This window comes from Condylura cristata, unplaced genomic scaffold (genome assembly GCF_000260355.1).
Source record: "Condylura cristata isolate star-nosed mole 26May11 unplaced genomic scaffold, ConCri1.0 scaffold00028, whole genome shotgun sequence".
Classification (NCBI taxonomy): domain Eukaryota; kingdom Metazoa; phylum Chordata; class Mammalia; order Eulipotyphla; family Talpidae; genus Condylura; species Condylura cristata.
This window is the reverse complement of record NW_004567129.1, coordinates 1,304,875-1,329,153: the sequence shown is the minus strand read 5'-3', so window position 1 is coordinate 1,329,153 and position 24,279 is coordinate 1,304,875. Positions and strand designations below refer to the sequence as shown.

At 34.2% G+C, this 24,279-nt stretch overlaps 1 protein-coding gene across 1 annotated transcript in view; it reads left to right on the top strand.

Annotated features, from left to right (window-relative positions):
* Nucleotides 1-24,279, top strand: part of ITFG1 (integrin alpha FG-GAP repeat containing 1) — a 216,559-nt gene that overhangs the window by 34,646 nt on the left and 157,634 nt on the right. The window contains exon 6 of the mRNA XM_004690317.2: nucleotides 2,711-2,805. Within this exon, the coding sequence (XP_004690374.1) occupies nucleotides 2,711-2,805 (95 nt within the window). The remainder of the gene's footprint in view (nucleotides 1-2,710; nucleotides 2,806-24,279) is intronic.

The following is a 24,279-nucleotide window of genomic DNA, read 5'->3' as shown; positions in this document are numbered from 1 at the left end:
TTACATTTTCTCACCTTTAATGTGCTTGGTAACCATTTATTTATCTTCCTAGAAGAATTTTCTATTTTTTTACCCATTCTACATTACCTATTTGTCTTTTTGTTGTTGAGTTGTAAAAATTCTTTATATAGACCCATATCAAAAATAAGATTTGTAAATAATTTTTTCACATTCTTTTGAATACATTTACACTTTCTTGATAGTATCTTATAATATATAAGCTTTTTTTATTTTGATAGGTCTGTTTCATCTATTTTCTCTTTTATTGCTTATTCTTTTGGTGTCATATCTAAGAATCTATTTCCAAATCCGCAGTGAAGATTTATTCCTATTTTCATGTAAAAGTCTTAAGGATTTAGCACTTTGATACATTTTGAGTTAATTTTTTGCATATGGTTTGAAGTAGGATTCTAAATTCATTCTTTTACATGGCTTTCATCTTTGGAATTAATTTTGATAAAAGAAAATCAGTATTGCCCTTGATAGTCTTAGAAAAACTCTGACCTAGATGCAAACTTTCTGAGAAACTTCCTGTCATTAAACAATCACCATCTTCAGATGGTGTTCAGACTCTCCTCTGTCATTCAGTCTGCATGTCCAGTCTATCTCAGGATACACTGGTTCTGTAGCAGTGGCATTTAAGAAAAGCGTTGTGAACAAGACTAGAGAATGCTGAACTAAGTGACAGGATCTGGAGGACTTGTTGATACTGGCCAAGACTCTCAGCAAGAATAGAATTGGTTGCTTTTTAAGCTTTAGTAAATGTACAGCAAAGCAGACATCCGTTAACTTCATGTTTGAAACAGCCAAGTTTGAAATCATGAAAAAAGAACTCTAATTGTGAAGAAATTATGTAAAATTTATCTGGTAATTTGTCCTAGGTTAGTTTTACAACTGATGAGAAGTGTCAGAATAAACACACAGTTCACTACTAGCAAATGTTCTTTTAATTCTGATTCCAAATAACTTGGTGGTTAAAAAAAAAAAAGAAATATATTCATGGGAATGCTAAATCTTTTTTTTTTTGTACTTAAAGAATTAAAAATCTAATTGTAGTAGCTATTATGATCAAATCCTAAACAAAAGGTAGGGGTAAATCTTCACACCCTTAGATTTGGAAATGAATTTGTAGATGTGTCATCAAAAAAATAAGCATGAAAAGAAAAAGAAAAATAGATGAACTGGATTCATCAACATTAAAAACTTTTGTACATCACTGGATGCTATTAAATAGGTAAACGGTGTACAGAATGAAATACTGGCAAACCATACATAAAGATGTAATATCCACTCTTTGTAAAGAAGTCTTACAACTCAGATATAAATTAACAAAGAAGCCAGTATAAAAACAGACTGAGGATTTGAATAGAGTTTCTCCAATGAAAATATATACAAAGGGCAAGAAAGCACACCAAAACTTGTTCAGCATCAGTCATCAGGAAAATACAAATCAGAATCTTGAGATCAATATTATGATCTAGGATAACTATAATAAAACAAATGGGCAATAATAAGTGTTAAAAAAAATACATATGTTGGGATCTCCCTGTATTACTAGTGAGAATGTTAGATGCTGGAACTCTTTAGAAAATAGTTTTGATGGTTTGTCAGAAAGTTAAATATACAGTTATTACATGGTTATAACCCAGTAATACCTTTAAGGTATTTACCCTAATGAACTGAAAACATGGGCCCATGCTGAAGACCCCTAAGGCTTAAAGTGCTGAAGCAAGAAAAGTCTCTAGGTCATGACTGAAAGACTGGTTGACATGGGTTAACAGACTGGTCTGTGTCAAGACTGTAATATCCTTCCTTGTATTAGCAAAGCTGAGTTTAAAGAAGTAACAGGTGTAAAAATAAAACAACTCAATTAACACAAAACCTTGCCAGTAAATGTGTGCCAAATTAATGCTAAATGCTAGAAAAATAAATCATTATCTTATAACTAACCTGAAGGAAAGGGGGGACCGTTTATCTTAAGAAAAATGAGTTACACCAGACACTCAAAAAACACTTGAGCTGAAAATAAAAAGCCTTACATCCCCTGGATCCTGCTTCTCTTAAACTCTTGTGCATCTGTCATTTCTTTATTTCAAAATTCTTTCAGATTCATCTCTCAACCCTGTTCACCAGAGCTGGACTCTGACAGTCCACATAAAAACATGAATATGAATATTCATAGTAGCACTGAGCCAAGTGTGGAAATAAACCAAATGTCTTGCAACAGATGAATGAATAAACAAAAGATAGAGCCTTGTACTGCTATCTTACTCATCCAGAAGAAGGAATGAAGCACTGAGGCACAGTATAACATAGATGAACTGCAGTATTATTCTTAAGTGAACCAGACAAATATGTCCACACATAACATGATTTACTTTCATGAAATGTGCAGAATAGGAAAATCCATACAGAAAGAAAACACATTTCTAGCTCCAAGGGTCTGAATGGGAAGTGAGTAGTGGATATGGGGGTTTCTTTTTGAGGTGATGAAAATATTTTGAAACCAGTGATGATGATTGCACATGGTGAATAAATGAAAAATCATTAAATAAACACTCTCCTTGAAGAGTACATTTAATGGTCTATATGCTATCTCAATAAAAAGATGCAAAATGACAATGTATCTTACTTATATGTAGCGATTGTTTAAAAAATAACAATGCTTAATTGTAGCTTTTCTTTAAATTTTTTTTTTTAATTTTTTTAGGAACTTGTCATGGCATCCCGCATTGAACACTAAAAACAAAATGCGGATTCCTCATTCTCATGCATTCATTGATCTTACTGAAGATTTTACAGCTGGTGAGTTGCCATGGTTATAAATACTTCTTTTGAAGCGTGAAAGAATTATGAAATTTTACTTAGTATTTTCTTAGTAATCATTTGCAAATGAGTGTTAAAACATTAACAGATTATAATAAAGTTAATTATAATGGATGCACATAACAAGTAGTAGGTGTAATAAATATATCTTTCATAGATGGCGTTTTCACTGTTAGCCACATCAAATTTTGAATTTTCTACTTATGAATTCATGATACTTTACATACATGCAGCCTGATGCTTATTTCCACTTAAAAATATTTGGCTAATAAATGCTATAAATTTAACTATAATAAAAATATTTACTTATATAAAAAATTCCAGACTTTTAAACTCTTTATTATGTAAAATTATAGCAAAGTTGATAGACATGCTCACACTTTGTGCTATGCACACATTTAATCAGTACTTGACTTTCACAGCGATCAATACATGACCAATATTTTTTCATTTATGCAAACACCCATGACCCTGCCCATCCCTGATAATTACAGAAGCGCCAAACATTTTATCATTTCATTTATAAATATTGCAATCTTTCTTTATAAAAACTTACTTTTATAACAACCACATGGTCACTTTGAAATTTGAAAAAATATAATTCCTTAATTTCAAATATTCACTATTTAAAATGCCCTAATTTTCTTCTCAACTTACTGTATCAAATAAGAAACTAGACAAGGTACCTAAAGATAGAAATACTTGTGTTATAGAATTTCTCAGAAGTCTAGATTTTGCTGATTCTATTCCCATGGTGCTAGCATGTGACTCTGTCACCTGTATTTCCTGTAAACCAGTAATTAGATATGGAGCCTTGATTAGAATCAGATCTTTTTTGGTCAAGAATACTTCCCAGGTGTTGCTGTTTGTTTTTAGCTCATTAGCAGACACATAATTTAGGTTTCCTGTCTCTTTTTAAAATGTATTCGTCAGTCTTGTTAATTAGATCAGAAAATCTAAGCTCAGAGAACCTTATTCACAGTAGTTTTATTAATGTGCAAACTTCTCTTTTGTAATGTTAAAATTGATCAGTAGCTTCAATATTTCCTTAGCAGGGACCTTTCATTATAATGCTCTCCTCTTATGGTTAGCAATATTTATGATTTTTGTAAGGTCCACTATTTTATTAGGAATTGAATGTCTGTGGAACCCTATATCTAGTGCTCTTGCGCCTCTGCATATATTATCTGGACAGTATAGTTGTCACAGGCAAATTAAATGCTTGATTATCCGCACTCTTCTCCCTATTTTTTCCTAATTTGTTTTAATGTACTAAAATACATGCAGCATAAAATTTACCATCTTAAAAAATGCAGAGCTCGCTGGTATTGAATACATTTATAATGTGAACCTTTCATCACTGCCATCCATGTCTAAAACTTCATTTTGTGAACTTAAATTTTTATACCAGCTAAGTAGTAACTTCCCTCCTCACCCCCACCCTACACCTTCTAGTATCCAGTTTTACTATGTCTCTGATTTTGACTACTCTGAATACTTTATATGAGTAAAATCATATGGTATTGTTACTTAGTCTGTGTAGCATAATACCTCAGGATTCATTCTCTTATAGCATATGTCAAAATTCCTCTTCTACTTAAAGTTGAATAATATTCCATTGTATGTATATACTGGATTTCACTTTACCCTTTCGTCCATCAGTGACACTTGGTTTATTTCCACATATCAGCTATTGTAAATAATGTGGCTGTGAACATCAGTGTAAAACATCTTTTTAAGACTCTGTCTTTATTTCTTTGAAAATATGCAGAAATGGAATTGCTGAATTATATGATAATTCATTTTTTAGTTTTTTGAGGAGCTACTACCACAGCAATTTACCAATTTATGTTCCCATCAACATTGTACAGAGGTTCCAATTTCTCTACAGTCTTGCTTTCATATCTTCATTTTTTTTTCCATTTTTGTCATCACATATATAATGTGAGAAAATTTTCTGTCATTTTGTGAAATGCTTTTTTATTGATAGTATTTTTTTGATACACAAAGTTTTTTCTTTTTCATCAAGACCAACTTGGCTACTGTTTCTTTATTTTTTCTGCCTTTGATGGCCTATCCAAGAAATCATTGCCAAATCCATTGTCGTAAGGTTTTGTCCTGTTTTCTTGAAAGTGTCTTATGCTTTTATTTTTACATTTAGGTTTTTGACTCACTTTGAGCTAATTTTTGTATGTGTTGTTAGAAAAGTGTCCAATTTCCGTCTTTTGTTCCTTGAGGAAGGTTTGTCATTTCCCCACTAAATAGTCTTGGCCTCCTTGTCTAAGAGCATTTGACCACAACTTTAAGGATGAATCTCTGGTCCCAATATTCTTTCTTTATTTATCTTTATGCCAATAATCAAACTTTTTTTTTAACTGTACCTTTGCAGTAAGCTTTTAAATCAGAAAGTGTGAGCCTTCTCTGTTCCTTTGCAAGATTGTTTGGCTAGTTAAGATCCCTTTAAGGGTTTATGTGAATTTTATTTCTAAAAAAAATGCTATTGGGATTTTAATAAGGCTTGCACTGAATCTGTATGTTGCTTTGAGTAGTATTGGCATCTTAACAATACTTTGTCTTCTATATATAGCACCATATTTGCAAATTCACATAATTTTATTCTACTTTATTAATTTGTATGCTTTCTTTTTCTTGTTTCTGTCATTATTTTGAAACACTTAATGTGCTTTTGTAATTACAATTGTATGTAGTATACTAATTGTTAATGTGTACAGCATGACTAGTTACTGCTAAAAGTAGTAAAACTTTATTCCTAAAGTATTCTATAATTAAACATTCTATTTGGGAAACAGCAAATACATAATTTAAATTTTTGTTAATTTGGGATTATTAGGTGTTTTGCCAACACATCTTCATTATTAAATTATAATTTTCAAAATTAAGAAACTTTTAGCACTCTCATTTACTTTGGCTTTTATAGATTTAAAGCAAAATGACAGATTGTGCTTTTTTCCACTTTTTTATAATATAGTTTATTTATTTATATGTATTTTATACCGTTATTTTTGTACAATGTTTGCTGTCTCTGGTGTAGTCACCATAGAATTCCCACCACCAGTTCACCTGTGCACTATTAAGTTCAGGTTATAAAGAAAAAAGAATTTAAGAGAAAATAGATTATTTTTACTATTCCACAGATAAGAGTTTTTTGTTTACATTCCTTTTTTAGGAAAAATCTCACTTATGAGGATTCAGAAACTTAGTTCTCTTTAGTAATTTTAGACTTTTTAAAATCAAGATTGATGTTACATTTTGATTTTTTTTAAATTTTGGTATTTGTATACAATTAACAAAATCTACCTTTAACATTTTGGGGTAAATTTCATCAGAGATATTTCTTCATAGGTCTTATCTTCTGTTCAACAATCTATTCTACAAAATTAGATAAATAATTTTTTAGATGTTAAAATATATGAAGAAATATTTTAAAATGTGATTGTTAGCATTGTGTTATTCTAATACAACTTCTGCCTTTGAAATCCTTTCAGCAAGTAGTTATTAAGAACCTACTTCATGCAAAGCCCACTACTCTTTATTATATGAAATAAGATGATAACAAAAATTCTTTCAATCATCAAATGACAGTAGGGCTTACTGGGAGAGGTTTACAAGTCTAGTCATAGTATGTGACAGAATAAAACAGGTACATAATAGTTACACACTACAATGCAATAAAAGTGGTAAGAAGAAGTAACTGTACTATTCTTGAGACTGTAAAGTCCTGCACAGAAGAGGTGAGAATTTGACCTTTGAATGCTTCTCATTGTCCCTAGTCTTTGCTTTCCTTAAAAACAGCTTTTCCAAGCAGTGTGCTTTTGACAGAATTCTTAATATGAGTTGGAATTCCTAAGGAAAGCAAGATATGTATTAGAGTAATTGAATTCTTCATAGCAAAATATTTTTTTCTAAATAACTGCCAAAACTCTAACTTTTGTTGATGGTTGTAACATAGTTTACCCCTTTTTTGTCAAGCATTTAGTTGTTTTAGCCTTTGGGGTTTTTTTTTAATCATAAATAATGTTCTGATGTTTTAGTTTGTATGCATATCATAAGTTTCCAAGGATCGTGCCTGGAATGAGATAAATGGTTGAACAGATTTAAAGAAAAATATTTGAGGACCTAAAACATTTCCTTGTTCCACTCCAGAAATGAAAGTGCTAACACTTGAATATTATTACCTTTTTAAATTTTATTAAGAGTTTGATGGGTGAAAAAACATTTTATTATGATTTCAATATGAATTTTAAAGATTATCATTGAAATAGAATTATTATTCACTTTTTTTTTTTGCCTTTTTTGTTTTTCCTTATTTATAACCCATAGTTTCTGGTTACATAAATCAGCCTCTCACAGAGTACATTCTGAAAACATAATGTGAAATTAAATAAAAATAAAGAAATGATACCAAAACCCTTATATAAAAGCAGCTCTATAACAAAGCAAAGCCAGTGAGAGACGAATGATGCTCATGTCCACATGTACTTGGTTATTCATCTGCGAATTTCTTCTTCCTCAGGTCACCTTTTGATACAGGTTTTGTTTTATAACAAAGACATCCTAGTCTTGTACCTGACCTTAGAGGAAGACTTACAGTTTTAATTGAACATGATGTTAGCTGGTCTAACATACTTATTATGTTGATGTAAGGTCCCCATTTTTGGAGTTTTCTATTTATTTTTTTAATCAGTTGCCTTTTCTTTGTTATCATATAAGCTGGAAGAGATGGTAAGCTTGATTTTCTTCTGTAAAAATAAAAAAATGCAATCATCTCTGACCGAAAAGTGGCTATTCCTGCTGTGTATGAAAGGGTTGGTCAAGGGAATATAGCAGACTTAAATTTGTATTGTATTATTTTTCATGGAGGTAACATTGGTTACAACATCATATTAATTTAGAGGTGTAGGTTCACATCTCCTCAGAACTGTGTCACCATCCCACATCACCACCAAAGCTCCAGCAATCCTCCCTCACCGTTCACAAGCCCGCTGCCTTGTCTGTTCTCTACTCTGTCCCTCCTCTAATCTCAGTTGTACAGTTGGTCTTCCTGCATCCTTGGCTTTAGTTTCATATGTTGCCTTGTTCTGTTTTTCTGTATCCCACATATGAGTGAAATCATCCATTTTTTTATTTTTCCATTTTAACTCATTTTGCTCAGCACAATCCCTTCCAGTTCCATCCTTGTTTTCCCAAATGGCAAGAGTTCATTTTTTGTAATAGCCAACTGGAATTCCACTGGCAAATATATCACTTACTGTTAATCCTTCCATATTTCCTGGGGCACCCAGATTGTTTCCATAATTTGACTGTTGTAAAAAGTTCTACATTACGAGTATATGTTCAAATTAGTGTTTTTGTTTTCTTTGGGAAGAAACTGAAGAAGGGAATTGCACAACATCATGTCATAGATCTATTTTTAGTATTTTGAGAAATCTCTTACTATTGTCCATGGAGAGCTGACCAGTCTACATTCCCACCAGCAGTGCTAGGGTTCTTTTCCCTCCACAGCCCTCCCCGACACTTGTTTTATATGACACACTCTTACAGATATAAGGTGCTGTATCATTGTGGTTTTGGGTTTTGTTATACATGAATGGTGGATCTTGTTACATCTTTTCTTGGTGTCTGTTGATGTGATCGTATGATTTTTTTTTCTGTCCTTTTTTGATTTGATGAATTATATTAATTGATTAGCAGATGTTGAACCATCCTTGCATCCCTGGAATAAACCACACTTGGCCATGATGTAGGATCTTGAACGTAACTTGCTAAGGTTTTATTGAGGACTTTTGCATTTATATTAACTAGGAATATTGGTCTGTATTTCTTTTGGGGGATGTCCTTATCTGCTTCTAGTATCAGAAGTCTCCTGGCCAGAGGCCAGGCCTATGTGGAGCCCCAGGTTCTCCACACTGTTTGCCCTGAGTCATGGCTGTTTGCCCTCCTTTCCCCCAGGATCCCTGCTTGTGCTGGCTGTTCACTAATATACCCCCAGACTACTGCTCCCAGGTGTTTCCCTCTCTCCACCACCTGTTCAATGAAATATAACTCTTCTCTGTCCCTTTTATCCAGATTGAGTTGACCTCCAGTGTCTGAGGATGTTTTGTTTTGCCCTATACCATTGGAACCTCTGGGTGTAATGTATCTCTCTTTAACACTTACGTGATCCTCTCAGGAGCAAATAAAATACCTCCTCTGTTACATCTTGGTCCTCAGATTTGATTTTCTTAAAATGCATTATTGAAGAGATTGGAATGGTCACAATTATGTGTTAAGATTAATATACAGAAAAGAGTGGAATATTAAGGAATTGGAAGCTTTGCAGACTTTACAAAGCTGTGGCTTTGTAGTATGCACAAAATTATAAGACTCTTGATAGATAGAGTAAGAGAAATTTTATATCGAAGCAAAGAATTTAGGGAAGAGTATTTGATTTGTGAGCATTGTACTGAAGTGTTTTTGAGGAAATTTGGGCATTCATTTAGGTGACCATTATCGATTTTGCCATAGACTTTGAAAAACCAGATTAAGGTCAGAGTCTTAATTTTCAAAACTTAGAATAGCTGTGAGTTTGGACTGGTGAGAACAAAAGTGTGAACTTAATAGTCATTTTATTTGTTTTGTTTGAGCATTTATTCAGGTGTCAAATGTTAGTTATCTTTGCTGCCATTTCTATAATACCCATCAAGTCTATCAGGAAATCTGGTTCATTTTGTTTTCAAAAATATATTCACAACCTAACCACTTCCTCCCACCTCTGCTGCAACCATCCTGGTACAAGACAGCATCATTTCTCACACAGATTATTCCAGTCACTCTTTCCCAACTCTACCCTTGTCCTCTACAGTCTGTTTTCAGCACATTATCTGCTGTACTCCTCCAAGACCATAAATCGGATCATATTGCTCCTCTCAGAGTTTTCCACTGGCTTCTTTATTATACTTAGAGAACTAGCCAAAGTCCATAAAATAGCCATCAAGGCCCCAAATACTTTGTTCTGCCATTATCTCTCCCAGTTTCCATTCTACTATTCTGCTTGATGCCTTGCAGTAGCCACACTAACCTCATTGCTGTTCTTAGGCATTGCAAGGCATGACCCAGCCCCAGGAACTGAGTCAAGTAACTATTTTCTGTACTTCTAGATATCCTCCCAATAGCCATATTAATTCTTTCCTGTTATTACCCCAAAGGGCTTTGCTTATTTCACATCATCTTTTAAATGCCTTCTGATTTCATTGAGGCTTGTTGTACTCAAAATTTCTTTTTTCATTCACTCCCCTTTGCCTTTGCTGTGCTTTACTTTTTCTCCAGTCCTTTTACTTGCTGAAATATATATTTATCACTTTTTCCCCTCATGCATTAATACATGCATTAATGTGTATTAATAATACACATAAAAATAATCTGTGTGTGTGTGTATATATATACAGATCTTTGTAGACATTTCTAATATAGACACAGCTAAGAATTTTGATGGTGGGGATTTTATCTAAGCAGTTGTAGAAAGTAATGGAGTCATTTTTTCAAGAATTGTGTTGCTTTTTCTAAAAAACAAGTTAAACCATTTCAACCCTTAAGATATCATAAGGTTATCTTATATATTCCTTCTAAATATATTCACTTTGAACTGATTCAAATTCTGTACTAAATAATAGTTGATCTTTATCAGCAAAGATGAAGAGACCTGTTCACTAAAACTGTAGTTGTTTCTGATGTTATCATTATGTCCTCTGATAAGGATAAGGCAACAGAGAGACAAAGTAATAGGAAATGTTTTGTTGTGTTTTTTTTAGTAAGCATCCTGTAACTTCTCTGAATTTACACACATTTATTCCCAACACTTCTGAGAGAATCTTGACAGTTACTAGTTTGTACTAGCAATATTACATTTGCTTATTTCATAGCTATTAACATCTAATATTAGTATTGGGGCTTAATCCAAGAAGATCTAAAACTTCATCCCCTCCCCTGAAAAAACCTATCAAACTGTTTATTGAATTTGCCGTAATATTTCTATTCTGTATCTGAAATAGAGTCAGGAATTAATACTAAGGATGCCTGTCTTTTATTGAGCACTTAGATGAGCCTATTGGAACAACCTTCAGGAAGAAGTTCTTTTATGACATCAAGACAGAAACATTAAATAACTTTCACAAAGATGGAACCCAAGAATATTTTTACCTTGAAACTTTTGGTTTACTATACATTTTTCAGAACTATATAGAGCTGTAGATTTGTAGTCCCAAGTCCCTTTGAGTATCTGGAAAAGTTATAAAACATTCCCCCGCCCCCCAAATGCACATAAAACTAGATTTTATGTTCATAAACACATTGAAGCATATCTATAAACTCCCAAGTAGGTCCCCTGCTTAATAATGAAATAGGGGCCTCCCTGGTGGCGCAGTGGGTTAAAGCGAAGTTCTATGTAGATACCCACACCCACTGTAGGGGAAGTTAAATCCCCAGCCAGGGAGCTGACCCTCATGGCACAGCAGACCTCTCCTGTCTTGGCCTACTGCTTCCCTTAATATTGTTTGACAGTAAATCTGCCTGTTCTGCTCCCCACTCTGTCTCTGGTGAATCCTTTCACCCCCTGCACCTCTGGCCTGCACCTAGTTCTTGTATGAATAAATAAATAAATCTTTACAAAAATTTTTTTAAATGAAATGTAAGCTCATTTTAAGTACTTAAACATAATATATATGATGTAGAAAAACAGAAATTCTACATCCCTGAAACCTTGGATATTAGCATTGTTATTGGTTTGGTCTCTATTCACTGTATTGTTTTTGCTAAGAGTATCCTGTGCACACACACAAAAAAAGATGATTTTGATTTTTTTTTAATAAACTAAAACCTCAAGTCATCAAGTTATCATGAATATAAAAATGTAAAACAAAGTTATCATGAATATAAAAATGTAAAACAGGTTACAAATTAGAAGATATTTGCAATATATGTAGCCAAACATGAATTGAGTTCCAAAATATAAAAGCCCCATAAATCAAGAAAAAAGACAAACAATCTTTTTAGAAAATTGGGCAAAAATATGCCAAGGTATATCACAAGAGAACAAGTAGAAAAGGCCATTAAATGTTCCCATTCAACATCTATGGATGTCAGAGAAATAAAGTGAAAACAACAAATAATATTTTACATTTACCAGATTTGCAAAAGTTAATTGAAAAGACTGCTCTGTTTATGCAGTAGAAATTTAAAAAACTGAGTCTACATTGATAAATTTCAGAAACAATGTTGAGTAAAAAAAGCCAGAAGAATGATAGTATTTAGATGACCTAAATACTGAACAGAAGTAGTATATATTATATATGTGTGTGTTTGTATCTATGTGTATAATGTAAGGAATAGAGAAATAATAATCAGAAAGTAACCTTTGAGAGAGAGGAAGAAAAGAGACTCACTGGATTTGAATGTGTCAGAGGGTTTTTGTTAAGGGATCAGAGAATATTTCAGCACTTACTATTCTTTATATCTTAGTTTTTATATTTCACAATTTTTTGAATGATTCCTAAAAGAAAGTGGAATCATATATTATGTTCTATAACCTTTTTTTCTACTTTAATTTCTTAGAAACCATTCTAGCTCAGCACTTCAATGTACCTCACCTATGGCTCAACTGCATTATAGTCTCATGTGAATATTTTTTTTACATACTAAGTTATGTCATTAAGGACATATTAAAAAGGCCTCCCAGTAATAAATGCAACTCAACATACTCTGGTTCATGAAGGGATTCTTCTTTGTATTCATGAGAGTTGTGTATAATACCACCACTACTACCTCCAGTGTATTTACTTTGTTTTTACTTTGTTTTTTACTTTGTTTATTTAAAATTTAAATGTTGTTTATTTAAATAAACTCATGCTGTAATGCCAAGTAATGCATTAAGAATAATGCTACTAGAGCTTTTTTTCATTTTTTTTGTACTTAGCATATCATACTATATTCAGCACTGACTCCTTTTGTTTTTGTCTTTTCCCACTTTTTACTCTGAAAACTTTAAAGCATTCAAAAAATTCAATGACTATTACAAAATTCTTCACCTAGTCTGAACCCTTTTAACATTTTTCTCAATTTTTACATATATACATCTTATACATATGTTTATATGCATGCATATACATCTGTGTATTATGTAAGGAGAGAGAAATCAACATTTACCATTTGCCCCGTGCTATTTGAACCAGAATTGTGGATGTCTTGATACTTCACCTATAAATACTTTCATATGGACCTATGAGGAACAAGGATGGTCTCCCACACAACCACAATGTGATATTTACTATATTTAACACATTGCAATATTATTATACTTAAGAAAATTACTTATCCTGTACTATCACATAATAATCAATCCATATCCATATTTTCAAAGTTGTCCCCAAATACCTTTTGCAATTTCTTTTCTTTCTGTTTGGATTTGATCAAGACTCACATGCATTCAATAGTTATTCCTCCAGTCTCCCTTCACCTAGCTATAAGCTTACCTATTTTTTTTTTAATTTTTGTTGTTAGTTTTATTTTTTTTTACATCATTCTTCTTTCTGTGCATTTTTTCATCTTAGTTGAAATCCCCATGGGCTTTCTTTACCTATTTTTTAACAATAGATAGATTTTTTTTCCCAAGAGTCTAAGCCATTTGCATTATGGAATGCCCTACACTGTGGATTTATCTTGTTATTTCCATATGATATTTAGCTTTTGAACATCAATTTCTTCAATAAAAAAATAATAGAAGGTTCTCCAGTAAGCTCAGTGTTGTTGGCATATTATCACAAAATAGAGGAACCTTTTTATTTTCATTATGAAGAAAGGAAAGGAGCAAATGTTCTGAGTACCACAGTGATGTTATTTATGATTTTTTATTTTTAAAAATGAGGTATTGATTACTCAATTCTTCATGTGGCTGCAATACCAAATGAAGAGCAGGATGTTAATCATAAAGAATGTAGATTTTCTTTGTGATCTTTTTAAAAACATCAATTTTTAATGTATTATCTCTTCAAATAAAATTAATTTTAATCTGGATAATGTTTGGTTTACAACACTAAAAATTATTTAAGGCCACATTTTGATACCTCTTCACATCCAAACCTCAATAAATGTCAGTTTTAAAACTGTTATAAAATAAAATTAAAATTAAATTAAATTAAATTAAAATAAAAATAAAAAATAAAATAAAATATAAAATATTTTTCATTGAAGTAACAATAGTTTTACTGTATATGATTTAGTTATGTATATATGTCTATAGATGTATATATAGATGTATATGATTGTATAGCTTCACACTTCAGATATAAAACATCAAATATCTTAAAGTTACTATATTTTTAATATATTTGTGCAGCATGTTAGTTATTGTGAAAAATAACAACACAGAATTTCTTTCTTGAATCAGTTTGTGGTTGTTGGATGAAGTATGATTCCCTCCTCTGCATATTTCAATATGTGAAATATACATAATATATTGTACATCTGTTCTGTGGTTTTTGGTACTTGTGTTCTGCTTGTTTTTTCTTTTTAAATAATTTATTCATATATATTTCACATCATTGTTCATTGTTTTTATATTACTTGCTTTCTTTTCTTGAGTGTAGTCCCCATAAATTCCCACCACCAGATGGTTCACCTCTGCACTATCACCACAGTCCCAGGGTCTTCCCTCCCTCTGGGGTCTTTCCTCCCTTGTCCTGATCCATTTTCCTCCCTCTCCCCTGCAGAACCTCTCAGATTCATAGTTACCCATTTATTTTTGGCTTGTTTTCTTGAGTTTTATTATTGTTATTATCTTTTTCCCCGGTGCCTTATTTGGTTCCCTATGTTCATCCTATAACTGAAACCATAAAATATTTTTCTTTTCCTTCTGACTTTTTTCACTGAGCATAATTCCTTCTAGCTCCATCCATGTTGGATATGAATGGCATTAGATTATCTTTTGATTGCTGACTAGTACTCCATTATGTATATATACTACATCTTCTTTACCTCATCTCTATTTTGGGGTACTTGGGTTGTTTCCAAGACCTACCTATTATAAATAGAGCTGCAGTTAACATGAGATATGGGTATTCTTTTGAATTAATATTTATGTGCCCTTTAGGTAAATCCCTAGTAGTAGAATTGCTGAGTCATTAAAACAAAGTCTCTTTATGCCCATAAACAAATGGTCATTTTAGCAATTGGCCAACAATTCAGTCTATAAAAACTGTTGCAATCCTTGAAGTTAGTCAGGCATTTGGTTCCAATACAGGAATAGTCATAGAATGGTAATGACATTATTTAACAGCCATGCACCTCATTCTGGGTGGTGAAAGTGAAGGTCTTAATAGAAAGTGATAATTCTGTTATCTTACCAGATCAAGAAGTAAAGAAAATAATTTACGCTTAGCCTGTACATATCTTCTTACATCAGGTATGTTTATTGATATGGACCTATCTTTTTAACATAATCAGACATTTTTATAAAACAAGACTTTCCCATATTGTGTGTGATACACTTTGATAAAATTGACTTCATGACCAACTAATGACCCTTGGTTTGAAAACAGTGTATAAAAATTCAATTAGCTTGAAATTCTACTCCTTAAATAATTCTCTTGCTTTGGTCACTCAGTCACAATTTATTGAGCTGTTTGTTTCATGTAACTTTGTGAACAAAACTGGTAGTCCCCTACCCTTACAATTTATTGCCAGATGGGAAAGAGAGCAAGTACAAGTCAAAATATATCATTCTGAACTATGTACAGACAAGAGTGCTCTGTGAAAGAAATACTAGGGAAAATCAACTTTCAATTGGAGGTGAGAGGATACAGAGTGAGAATTCAGCTGAAACAAAAAAAAGAAGGACAAATTTCAGTGGGACTTTGAAACTTGCCTTGAAATTGTGCAATGGTCACTGATTATTTTTTAATGAACTAATTGCAATTAACCACATATACAATGCATTTCACAGATGGATGGTCTTAATCTTTAACCTACTGTTCAACTTAGTTGTCTCGATGGCCCATCACCTGCCTATTTTCAGGTACTAGTCACAGGAACATAACTAATCTTTATAGCGCAGAACTCTGTCCTTTCAGCTCTTATTTCACCACTACTTAGCATCATGCATGCAATTTTTTGCTTTTTTTTTTTTTTAATTGAGGTAACATCAGTGCAACACTGCTTTTAGCTTAGAGGAATAGTTTCATACTACCTGAGATTGTGTATCACCACACCACACTTACCATGAAAGCATCCATGCTGTCTTACTGTTGACCACTTCAGCCTTCACCTGCTTTGTTCCCACCCTTATACTCCTTCCCCTTCTGGGAGCCTCAATTCAGCAGTCATTATTTTGAGGGCTTATTTAATTTAGTTACTTCCTTTGTTTTGTTTTTCTGTATTCGACATATAAGTGATGCCATTTGGTATTTGTCTTCCTCCTTTTGACTCTCTTTAATTAATATAATATCCTCCAATTCCATCCATGTTATTGCAAATGACAAGAGTTGATTTTTATTTTTAATTACTGAGTAGTATTCCATTTTGTGTATATACCACACCTTTTTAATTCACCACTCTATTGTTGGGTGCCCAGATTGTTTACATTACTTCGCTATTGTAAATAGTGGTGCAGTAAATATAGGTGTATATATATATCCCTTCAAATTAGTGGTTTCTTATTCTTTAGGTTTTATCTAGGAGTAAAATTGCTGGGCGATAACTATCTTTCATATATTGAGGAGTCTTCATACTATTTTCATAGGGGCTGACAAGACTATATTCCCACCATATGTATATGAGGGTTCCTTTTTCTCCACATCCTTGACAACATTTGTTTCTAGGCTTTAGTATATGGATCATTCTCATAGGAATGAAGCATGATCTTGTGTTATTGCATTTCCCTAATCAGAAGTGTACTGAACATTTTTTTAGGTGGCTCTTGGACAACTGTCTTCTTTGGAGAAGTGTCCACCTAGTTATTTAGCCCATTTTTTTTTATTGAGTTTTTGTTTTATTCAGTTGAATGAGTTCTGTAAAGCTTGGATATTTGTCCTTTATCAGATGTATGATGTGCAAATCTTTTTCTCCCCATTCAGTTTGGTGCCTTTTGTTTTAATGATAGTTTCTTCAACTGTTTGCAGATGAGATGGTAATATATCTCAAATATTCCCTAAAGACTCCACTAAACTACTCTTAGAAACAATAAATCAGTATAGTAAAGTGATAATCTACAAAACTACTATACAAAAATTATTGTATTCCTATATGCAAATAATGAAATAAAAGAGAAATCAAGAAAACAACCCCATTTATAATAGTACCAAAGTAAATTTCTAGGACTAAGCCTAACCAGCAAGGTGAAAGACCTATACAGTGAAGCTATGGCATTGTTAAAACAAACAGAAAACAAAAGGAAATGGAAACATATTCCACGCCCAGGGATTGGAAGAGTAATATTGCTAAAATGTCCCCAAAATGCTTTTATTCAAAGCAGTATATAACTTAAGTGCAAATCTTGTCAAAATTTCAGTGGAATTCTTAAAGGAAATAGGAGAAACATTATTGAAATTTATATGGAAACAAAAGATCTCAAATAGCCACAGTAAACTTGAGGGAAAAAAGGAGGAAAGGCGGACAGAGCAAGTATGCAGGCCTGGCCTCTCTTAGCAAGTATTTCCCTTTCTGGGGCAACTCTTTATGTCCACTTGTCTATGCAAGTGTCCTTTTTTTTCCTCCCTTTAAATATTTTTTAAAAAAAGAGAGGAGGCCCTCCGTGGTGGCGCAGCGGGTTAAAGCACTGCACTGAGAAGCTAAAGCCACTTCCGCATGAGTTCGATCCCTGCCTGCCCCAGAGGTGACCACATGGCGTGGCAGACCTCTCCTGGCCCGCCCGCTGCTCCCCTCAGAAGTGTACTTCGTCCATCTGCCTGTTCTGCTCCCCACTCTGTCTCTGGTGAAGCCTCTGGCCTGTACCCCAGTTCTGTATGTACAAATAAATAAATCTTAAAAAAAAAAAAAAAAAAAAGAGGAATTATTATCGCATCCCCACATTTCAAAATGTACAATACTAGTTAGGGTTTAAGGCAATGGTACTTCAATAACAAAATTAAAATAAATGAATAGAAACTAAAAGGGCTCTGTGCAGCACAGGAAACTTCTGTCTTTATAAGGCTTACTTTCTTTGATCATTGGTTTTCTTTACAGAACCCTCTGTGGGATCCTCTTCCTCTTTCTGACCCATAGATAATGGTAACATTCAGGATTTTATTCATAGCCTTCTTCTCTTTTACACTAAACACTCATGCATTGATCTATTTTGATTAAATTCATTTACTGAGATGTCCACTTCCATGGCTGTCATAGGTTCCATTATTTATATCCCCATTTCCCATATTAGCACTTGTATCTTAGAACCATGCTTCTGGATTATACCACTCCTGTAAACCTATAGGTACTCAAACTCTACATATCCAGAGTTCCCCCTAAAAATTTTGCTTCTATCTCAATGCATGGCAGTGCCATCTCCCCAAGCCTCACCCTTTTTTAAGAATTTTTCTTGATTATCCTCTTTTTCCTTACTCCCAGTTTTCCATTCTTCATGATTTAACTCAAACAACCTTTTTAAACCACTATTTCAACTACCTAGGTTGATACCACTATTATATCTCACTTACTTTAGTACCAGTTTCTTGACTGGTCTCAGAGTTCCTAGTCTGCTTCCCTTCCAATTCAGTCTCCAGAGAGCCTCCTGACATCTAAATAGATTCTTAATTTTCTTACTTCCTTATTAAAGTTTCTCAGTGACACCTGATTAACACCAGGAAGAATTCCATGCTCCGTACCATGGTACTCAAGGTCCCTCCTGGTCTGACCACTGACCGGTGCCCCCTCTTTCCCTCTCTCTAACCCAATCTTTCTCTATGCTCTTGCTTTATGGAACTGACATGTTATTTCCTCTGCCCAAGACACAGAACTCCAGTACCTCCATTCACATGGTTAGCTTTTACCTATCATTCCACTCTCAACTAAGACCTTTCTTTTTTTTCTTGCAAGCCTCTGACCCCCCAGTGTAAAGTCTACTACTCCATAATAATTGCTTGTTTTCTAGTCCTTTTCCTCTGACAAAGTGCCGGCTCTCTAGGGGAGTGACTATCTGTTGTGTTCACCAGTTTAGTCCCAACCCCTGAAAGAATGTTGGTTCTACAGACATCTATTTGACAAAGGAGGAATGAAAGTGAGAGAAAGCCTGTTGCAAAGGAAAACTGTGCTTTTATGACTGAAAGTGCATGCTTTGGTGTCCATTCCCCATCTGCTCACATAATATTTCCTATCTTGCAGAGTAAAGAATTTAAATAAGAGATTCCTGTGCATGTCTAGTACAGTACCTGTACCTGTAGCATGATAAGTAACATTAAGGTTAAGTAGAACTAAAGCCATTTGATTGTCACTGTATCCTTTTTGAAAATAAAAACATGGAAATACCGTGGTCTCATGAGTCTACCGACAGGTTGTTTAAAACATATCAAGAGAAAGGTATGTATGTGAACCTTAATTTCTGAAAAATAGGAAAAGGTAGCTGAATTCCCAGTTATCACATGAAGAAAATCAAAGAACTGTGATCCTTGTTAGAGTGTACTAAAAATGCATTTTATAAGTAAAAATTAAAATAAACAACTATAAACCAGAGACATTCTATAGGGAGTAGGGTTGGAGAGGGGAATAGGATCAAACAGGGCTGGGAAGAGCACACGGGACAATGGGAAGGCACACAGGTGAATTGGTGGTGGGAAGCCCACGGGGCTTGCAACCAAGATGAAAAAGCATCCACTGTACGAAAATGAAGAATGTTGTAAAAATAAACAAAAATAAAAATGTACTTTATAAGTATATGCTATGTGAAATAGATCATAGACTATAGTATAAATGGTAACAGATGGAAGAATGTAAGATTTCTCCGATGGAAAATGCTGTCTACAAAGTTATATCTTAAAATTTTTCTCTGTTAGAATTTTCTCAATAGTATTGCTCCGTTTACGTCATTTTCACTGAATTTATTATCTATTAAAAGATGATTAGTTAGTTTACTTGCATGTTTGTAGCATTTTTTATAATTTCTACCGTCTGTCAGAGTAGCCACCCTTAAAATTTGATCTGTGAAGAGAGGGAAGCTCTTATCCCAGCGACTAAAAGTACAAGAAGAGCTCAGGGACTGCGGTGAAGGGGACATGAGCAGGGGTGGGCACTTCATGGACAAACGTACAGTGTGCGGAAATGAAGGGTGATGCAGTGAATAGATTTAAATTTTTTTTTAAAAAGTAAAAATCCTCCTTGATTTGGAAAGTTCATCCCACTGTGTGTGTTTGTTTGTTTGTTTGTTTGTTTGTTTGTTTGTTAAGATTTTTTTTTTATGCATAAAGAGCTGGGGTATAGGCCAGAGGTGCAGGGGCGGTGAGAGGCTTCACCAGAGACAGAATGGGGAGCAGAACAGGCCAACTGACAAAATACATCGCTGAGGGGAATAGTGAGCAGGTCAGGAGAGGTCTGCTGCACCATGTGGGTCCCTGGCTGGGGATCGAACTCATGCTAAAGTGAGCTTAGCTTCTTAGTACTGTGCTTTAACCCCCTGCACCACCAGGGAGGGCCCACCACTGTGGTTTTTATCTAGCCTGATCCAATCATGTGGCTTGAAGAATTGGGCTTTCCTCTCTGATTAATGTTCACTGAAACATTGTCTGGTGAATAAATTTGCCCTAAGCATAAAAAGCACTGTTGAAATAGTTTTAGCTCTTTAATACCACTAGGCTCTATTTGGTACATGAAGCAGGACAAAGTGACACTTCAGCATTATGGTTATCATACTTGTCAGTAAGGATCTGATTTATTTGGGGCATTAATGCCTTGGTGACCTTGTTTGGTGTCTAATTTATTTTCAAAGAGAGGATCACTGCGTTAATTTCTTAACAATAGAGAGCCTTGGCTTCAGGCTTTTCTAAACAAGCGTCAGTGTACAAACTATGAACTATAGTGAACCAAACAAACCTATAGCCCAGTTTAAAACCAGTACAATTCCAATAGGTTGAGTTGTTCATGCTTTCTTTATTTAAAAGGAAGAGTTAAAGTGATTGAAGAATTTTAGTTATCTATATTTTGGCTTTTGTGAATATTTCCCAAATTGAACATTATAATTTGCACTCAGTATTTCAGGACGTTCTTAAATAATTCTTATGTTCATTTAGGCTTTATTTTTTCCCCTTTTCCTGCCTCACACTATATGTCACTTCTTTGTTCCTCAACACCTCTAAATAGACAATGGGAATGAAGAGAGGAAATTTGTTTTCCCCTTTTTTGTCTATTTATAGTAGTTAATGGATGTGTGCACCAATACTGTTCAAGCAATACAGCTTGAAGTCTGAATTTCAGGTTACTTCATGAATCGTGTGTGTGCTTAGCTGTGGGACATCAGTTCCCCTCTATGGCCTCACTACTCTCTTAAGAAAAATGCTTGTAAACTGAAAAGATAGTGTTATTGCTAAGACTTCGGTCATATGTAAAATCCCCAAACTCAGTGCTGTTTATATCATTTCTTTCCTTAGAGAGCTTCGGTAACTCCTCTGTCCTCTAAATTAGATACCACCGGCTTTATTTCCTGAGATTTCTTGCCGGACTATGAACCACGCTGATTTTTCCTGAGCGTGCTCCGAGCCTTCTCATTGCCATGCCCTTGCTCATGCTGTTTTCCCCACCTCAGGCTTTCTCAGCTGTGGCTCTGCTGGCATTTTATTTCCATGTAGTGAGGCACTGTGATAGGCACTGCAGGTTTTAGCAGCATCCCTGGCATCTCCCCCCAACTACCAATAGTAACCAGTAGTGTCAGGCACCCCCAGGTGTCCCCTCGGAGGCAAATGACCCTTAGAGATTTTTTGCACCTTGCATTTCTGCAAGTCTCCTACTCCTTTGGTGCTTCTCCCATCTCCCTACCCTTGCTGTCTCTTTTTCATTACTAACCTACCTGTTTTCTCATTCACTAGAGAAATGACAACTTCCAAGTTAGTTTGCTACCTCCTGCCATAATTTTAGACAATTTCATTTTCCACAGAGGTGACCCAACCAGCACATGACCTCCCACTTCAACGACTTTAGGCCATTGTTTGTACTAGTAGGTACCAGAAAATATACTTCCCGACATCTCTAACCAGATACCCTGTCTCCCACCATCGACTCATGTCTTTCTATGCTGTCTGCTCACCAACCACCCTGCAACATTCCTTGGACCTCACTGGCGCCCCAGTCCAGTGACTGAGCCTCCTACCTCATAGCTCCGTGTCCCCTCTCCAGCCATTATGTCCTTCACTGTCTACGGTGCATTGTTACAAGTCTCTTGCCAGTATATTCTCTCAAACTCAGACACTCTGATCCTAGGTAAACCTAACCACGTGGAGTTTTTTCCCAAAGGGGGAAAAAAAGAACACAAAAACAAAAATAAACTGTTATAAAATAAAAAAGAAAAGAAAAAGAACACAAAAACACTTTATGTCCATTCAGTTGGTCGACTGCCCTTCAACCTCACTATCTAAGGTTAAACCCTCATTTTATTTGCTCTCATAAGTTCTTGAACTTTTTCTTCACTTTGTCACAGCTTAAAATTGAAACTATTACCTCATTCTAATATATGTCAGATGGTCTAGCTTAGGCCCTCCCCTCTTTCTCCCCTCCAGGAAAAAGCAAAGTATGCAGCCCTGTCACAGCTGCACACGCCCCACCTTGGCAGTGAGCAGTGAAACTGCTGACTCAGCCAAGGGAAAGCTCCTTCCTCTCAGCACACACACCCCATATACTTAAGAAAATGAAAGGGGTACAGTTGAGTGTTTTTGTCGCTATCAAATATACCAAAGGAATGAAATAATCTGCAGAAGAACTGAGTAGATGTAAATTGGGTCATCAAACAACTAAAACAATAAGCAGTTTTTTCGCCAAGAGATTGATATGACATGTAGTCGCAGTTTGTGTCCCATGATTTGATATTTCTTCACGCTTGCTTTCTGAATATAGATGTGTTCTTAATCTGATATCCAGATTGCATACTGCTACAGAAGATACAAAGTAATAATATTGTATTTTCTGCAAAAATTGGTGGAAGTTTTTCAAGCTCGGCTTTTTTTACATCTTGAAATCGAATATTTTCATTATTAATCAGACTCTAGAATAGACATTTTATTTTAAAATTGTATTTATTACCACTAGACACTCAACTCTTCACATACTTTAGAATACTGAAAGCATAATTACATGGCAGGCTTATATTATACCATTTTCTATGTAGTAATGTACCACAGTGTTTCTGAATCACCTAAAGATTACTTTCCATCTTTGTCAATACTTGACAAAATTTTCCTGTACTAATTTTTAACTACTATATTTTAACTAAGAGGGTTTTAGACTGTAAGATAAACTTTTAAACCCAGCTTGTTTGTCTGGGCAATTTTGAATTACATAGGGTGTGTGGCCTGCTGTGTCTGTGGCATCCCAAGCAGCATATACCAAAATATTTCAATGATTGTGTTAGCTCATCATATTTTAGCATCCAAAGTAATGAGTATGCAACAAGTAGCTTAAATTGTTTGAAGTTACTATCTAACAATCAGAAGATGAAGTAAGTAAGTTTCTATCCCTTATGATTGGTTTGCCAAATACCTGAAGCCTATTAACATTAAATGTTCTGGACTTTAAAATGGGTATATTGATGTGGTTAACAGGAATATAAAATTAACATTTAACTGAAGGTATGTACAAATATTTTGGCCAAGATGTTTACATTTCTTTTAGTAAAAGTTGCCTATAAACATAACATTCACTTCATATCAGCTGCCAAATAAAAATCTAAATAGATATTAGTTGTACCATTTCTACCCTCCCCTAAAGTCAGTAGAGCTAATTTCCCATGAATTCTTTTTGAAGACCAGCTGAAATCACAGAATAAGAAGAAACTTTAATTTTTAATGACTAGAGATTTCACTTCACTCTTCCTCTCCAGGGACTTAAGTATGACATGGGGGTGAAGTGATGTGATAATAATACTTGATAATGTTTTCAGTATGCTTGAAAATTCAAAGAAATTAAAATGTGAGGTAAAATGTGCTACTAAACACATACATGATTCCTTATTAAAATTTAAGAGGTTTTTTTTTTTTCATTTGAATTTTGAAACAACCTTCACTATAACTCTCTAAGAAACAACGTAATACCTGGGATGTGCATGCCTGTCAGGATCCTCCAAGACAGCATATTGTTTATTTTTTATATCTGTTGCTTGTACCTAAAGTGCAATAGAATTCTGCAGTAAGCTTTAAAGGGAATTAGTCGATGTGAGTGAATCATGACAGATTATAAAACAAAGCTCCAAGGAAGACAGAACTAGCTGAAATAAAGGGT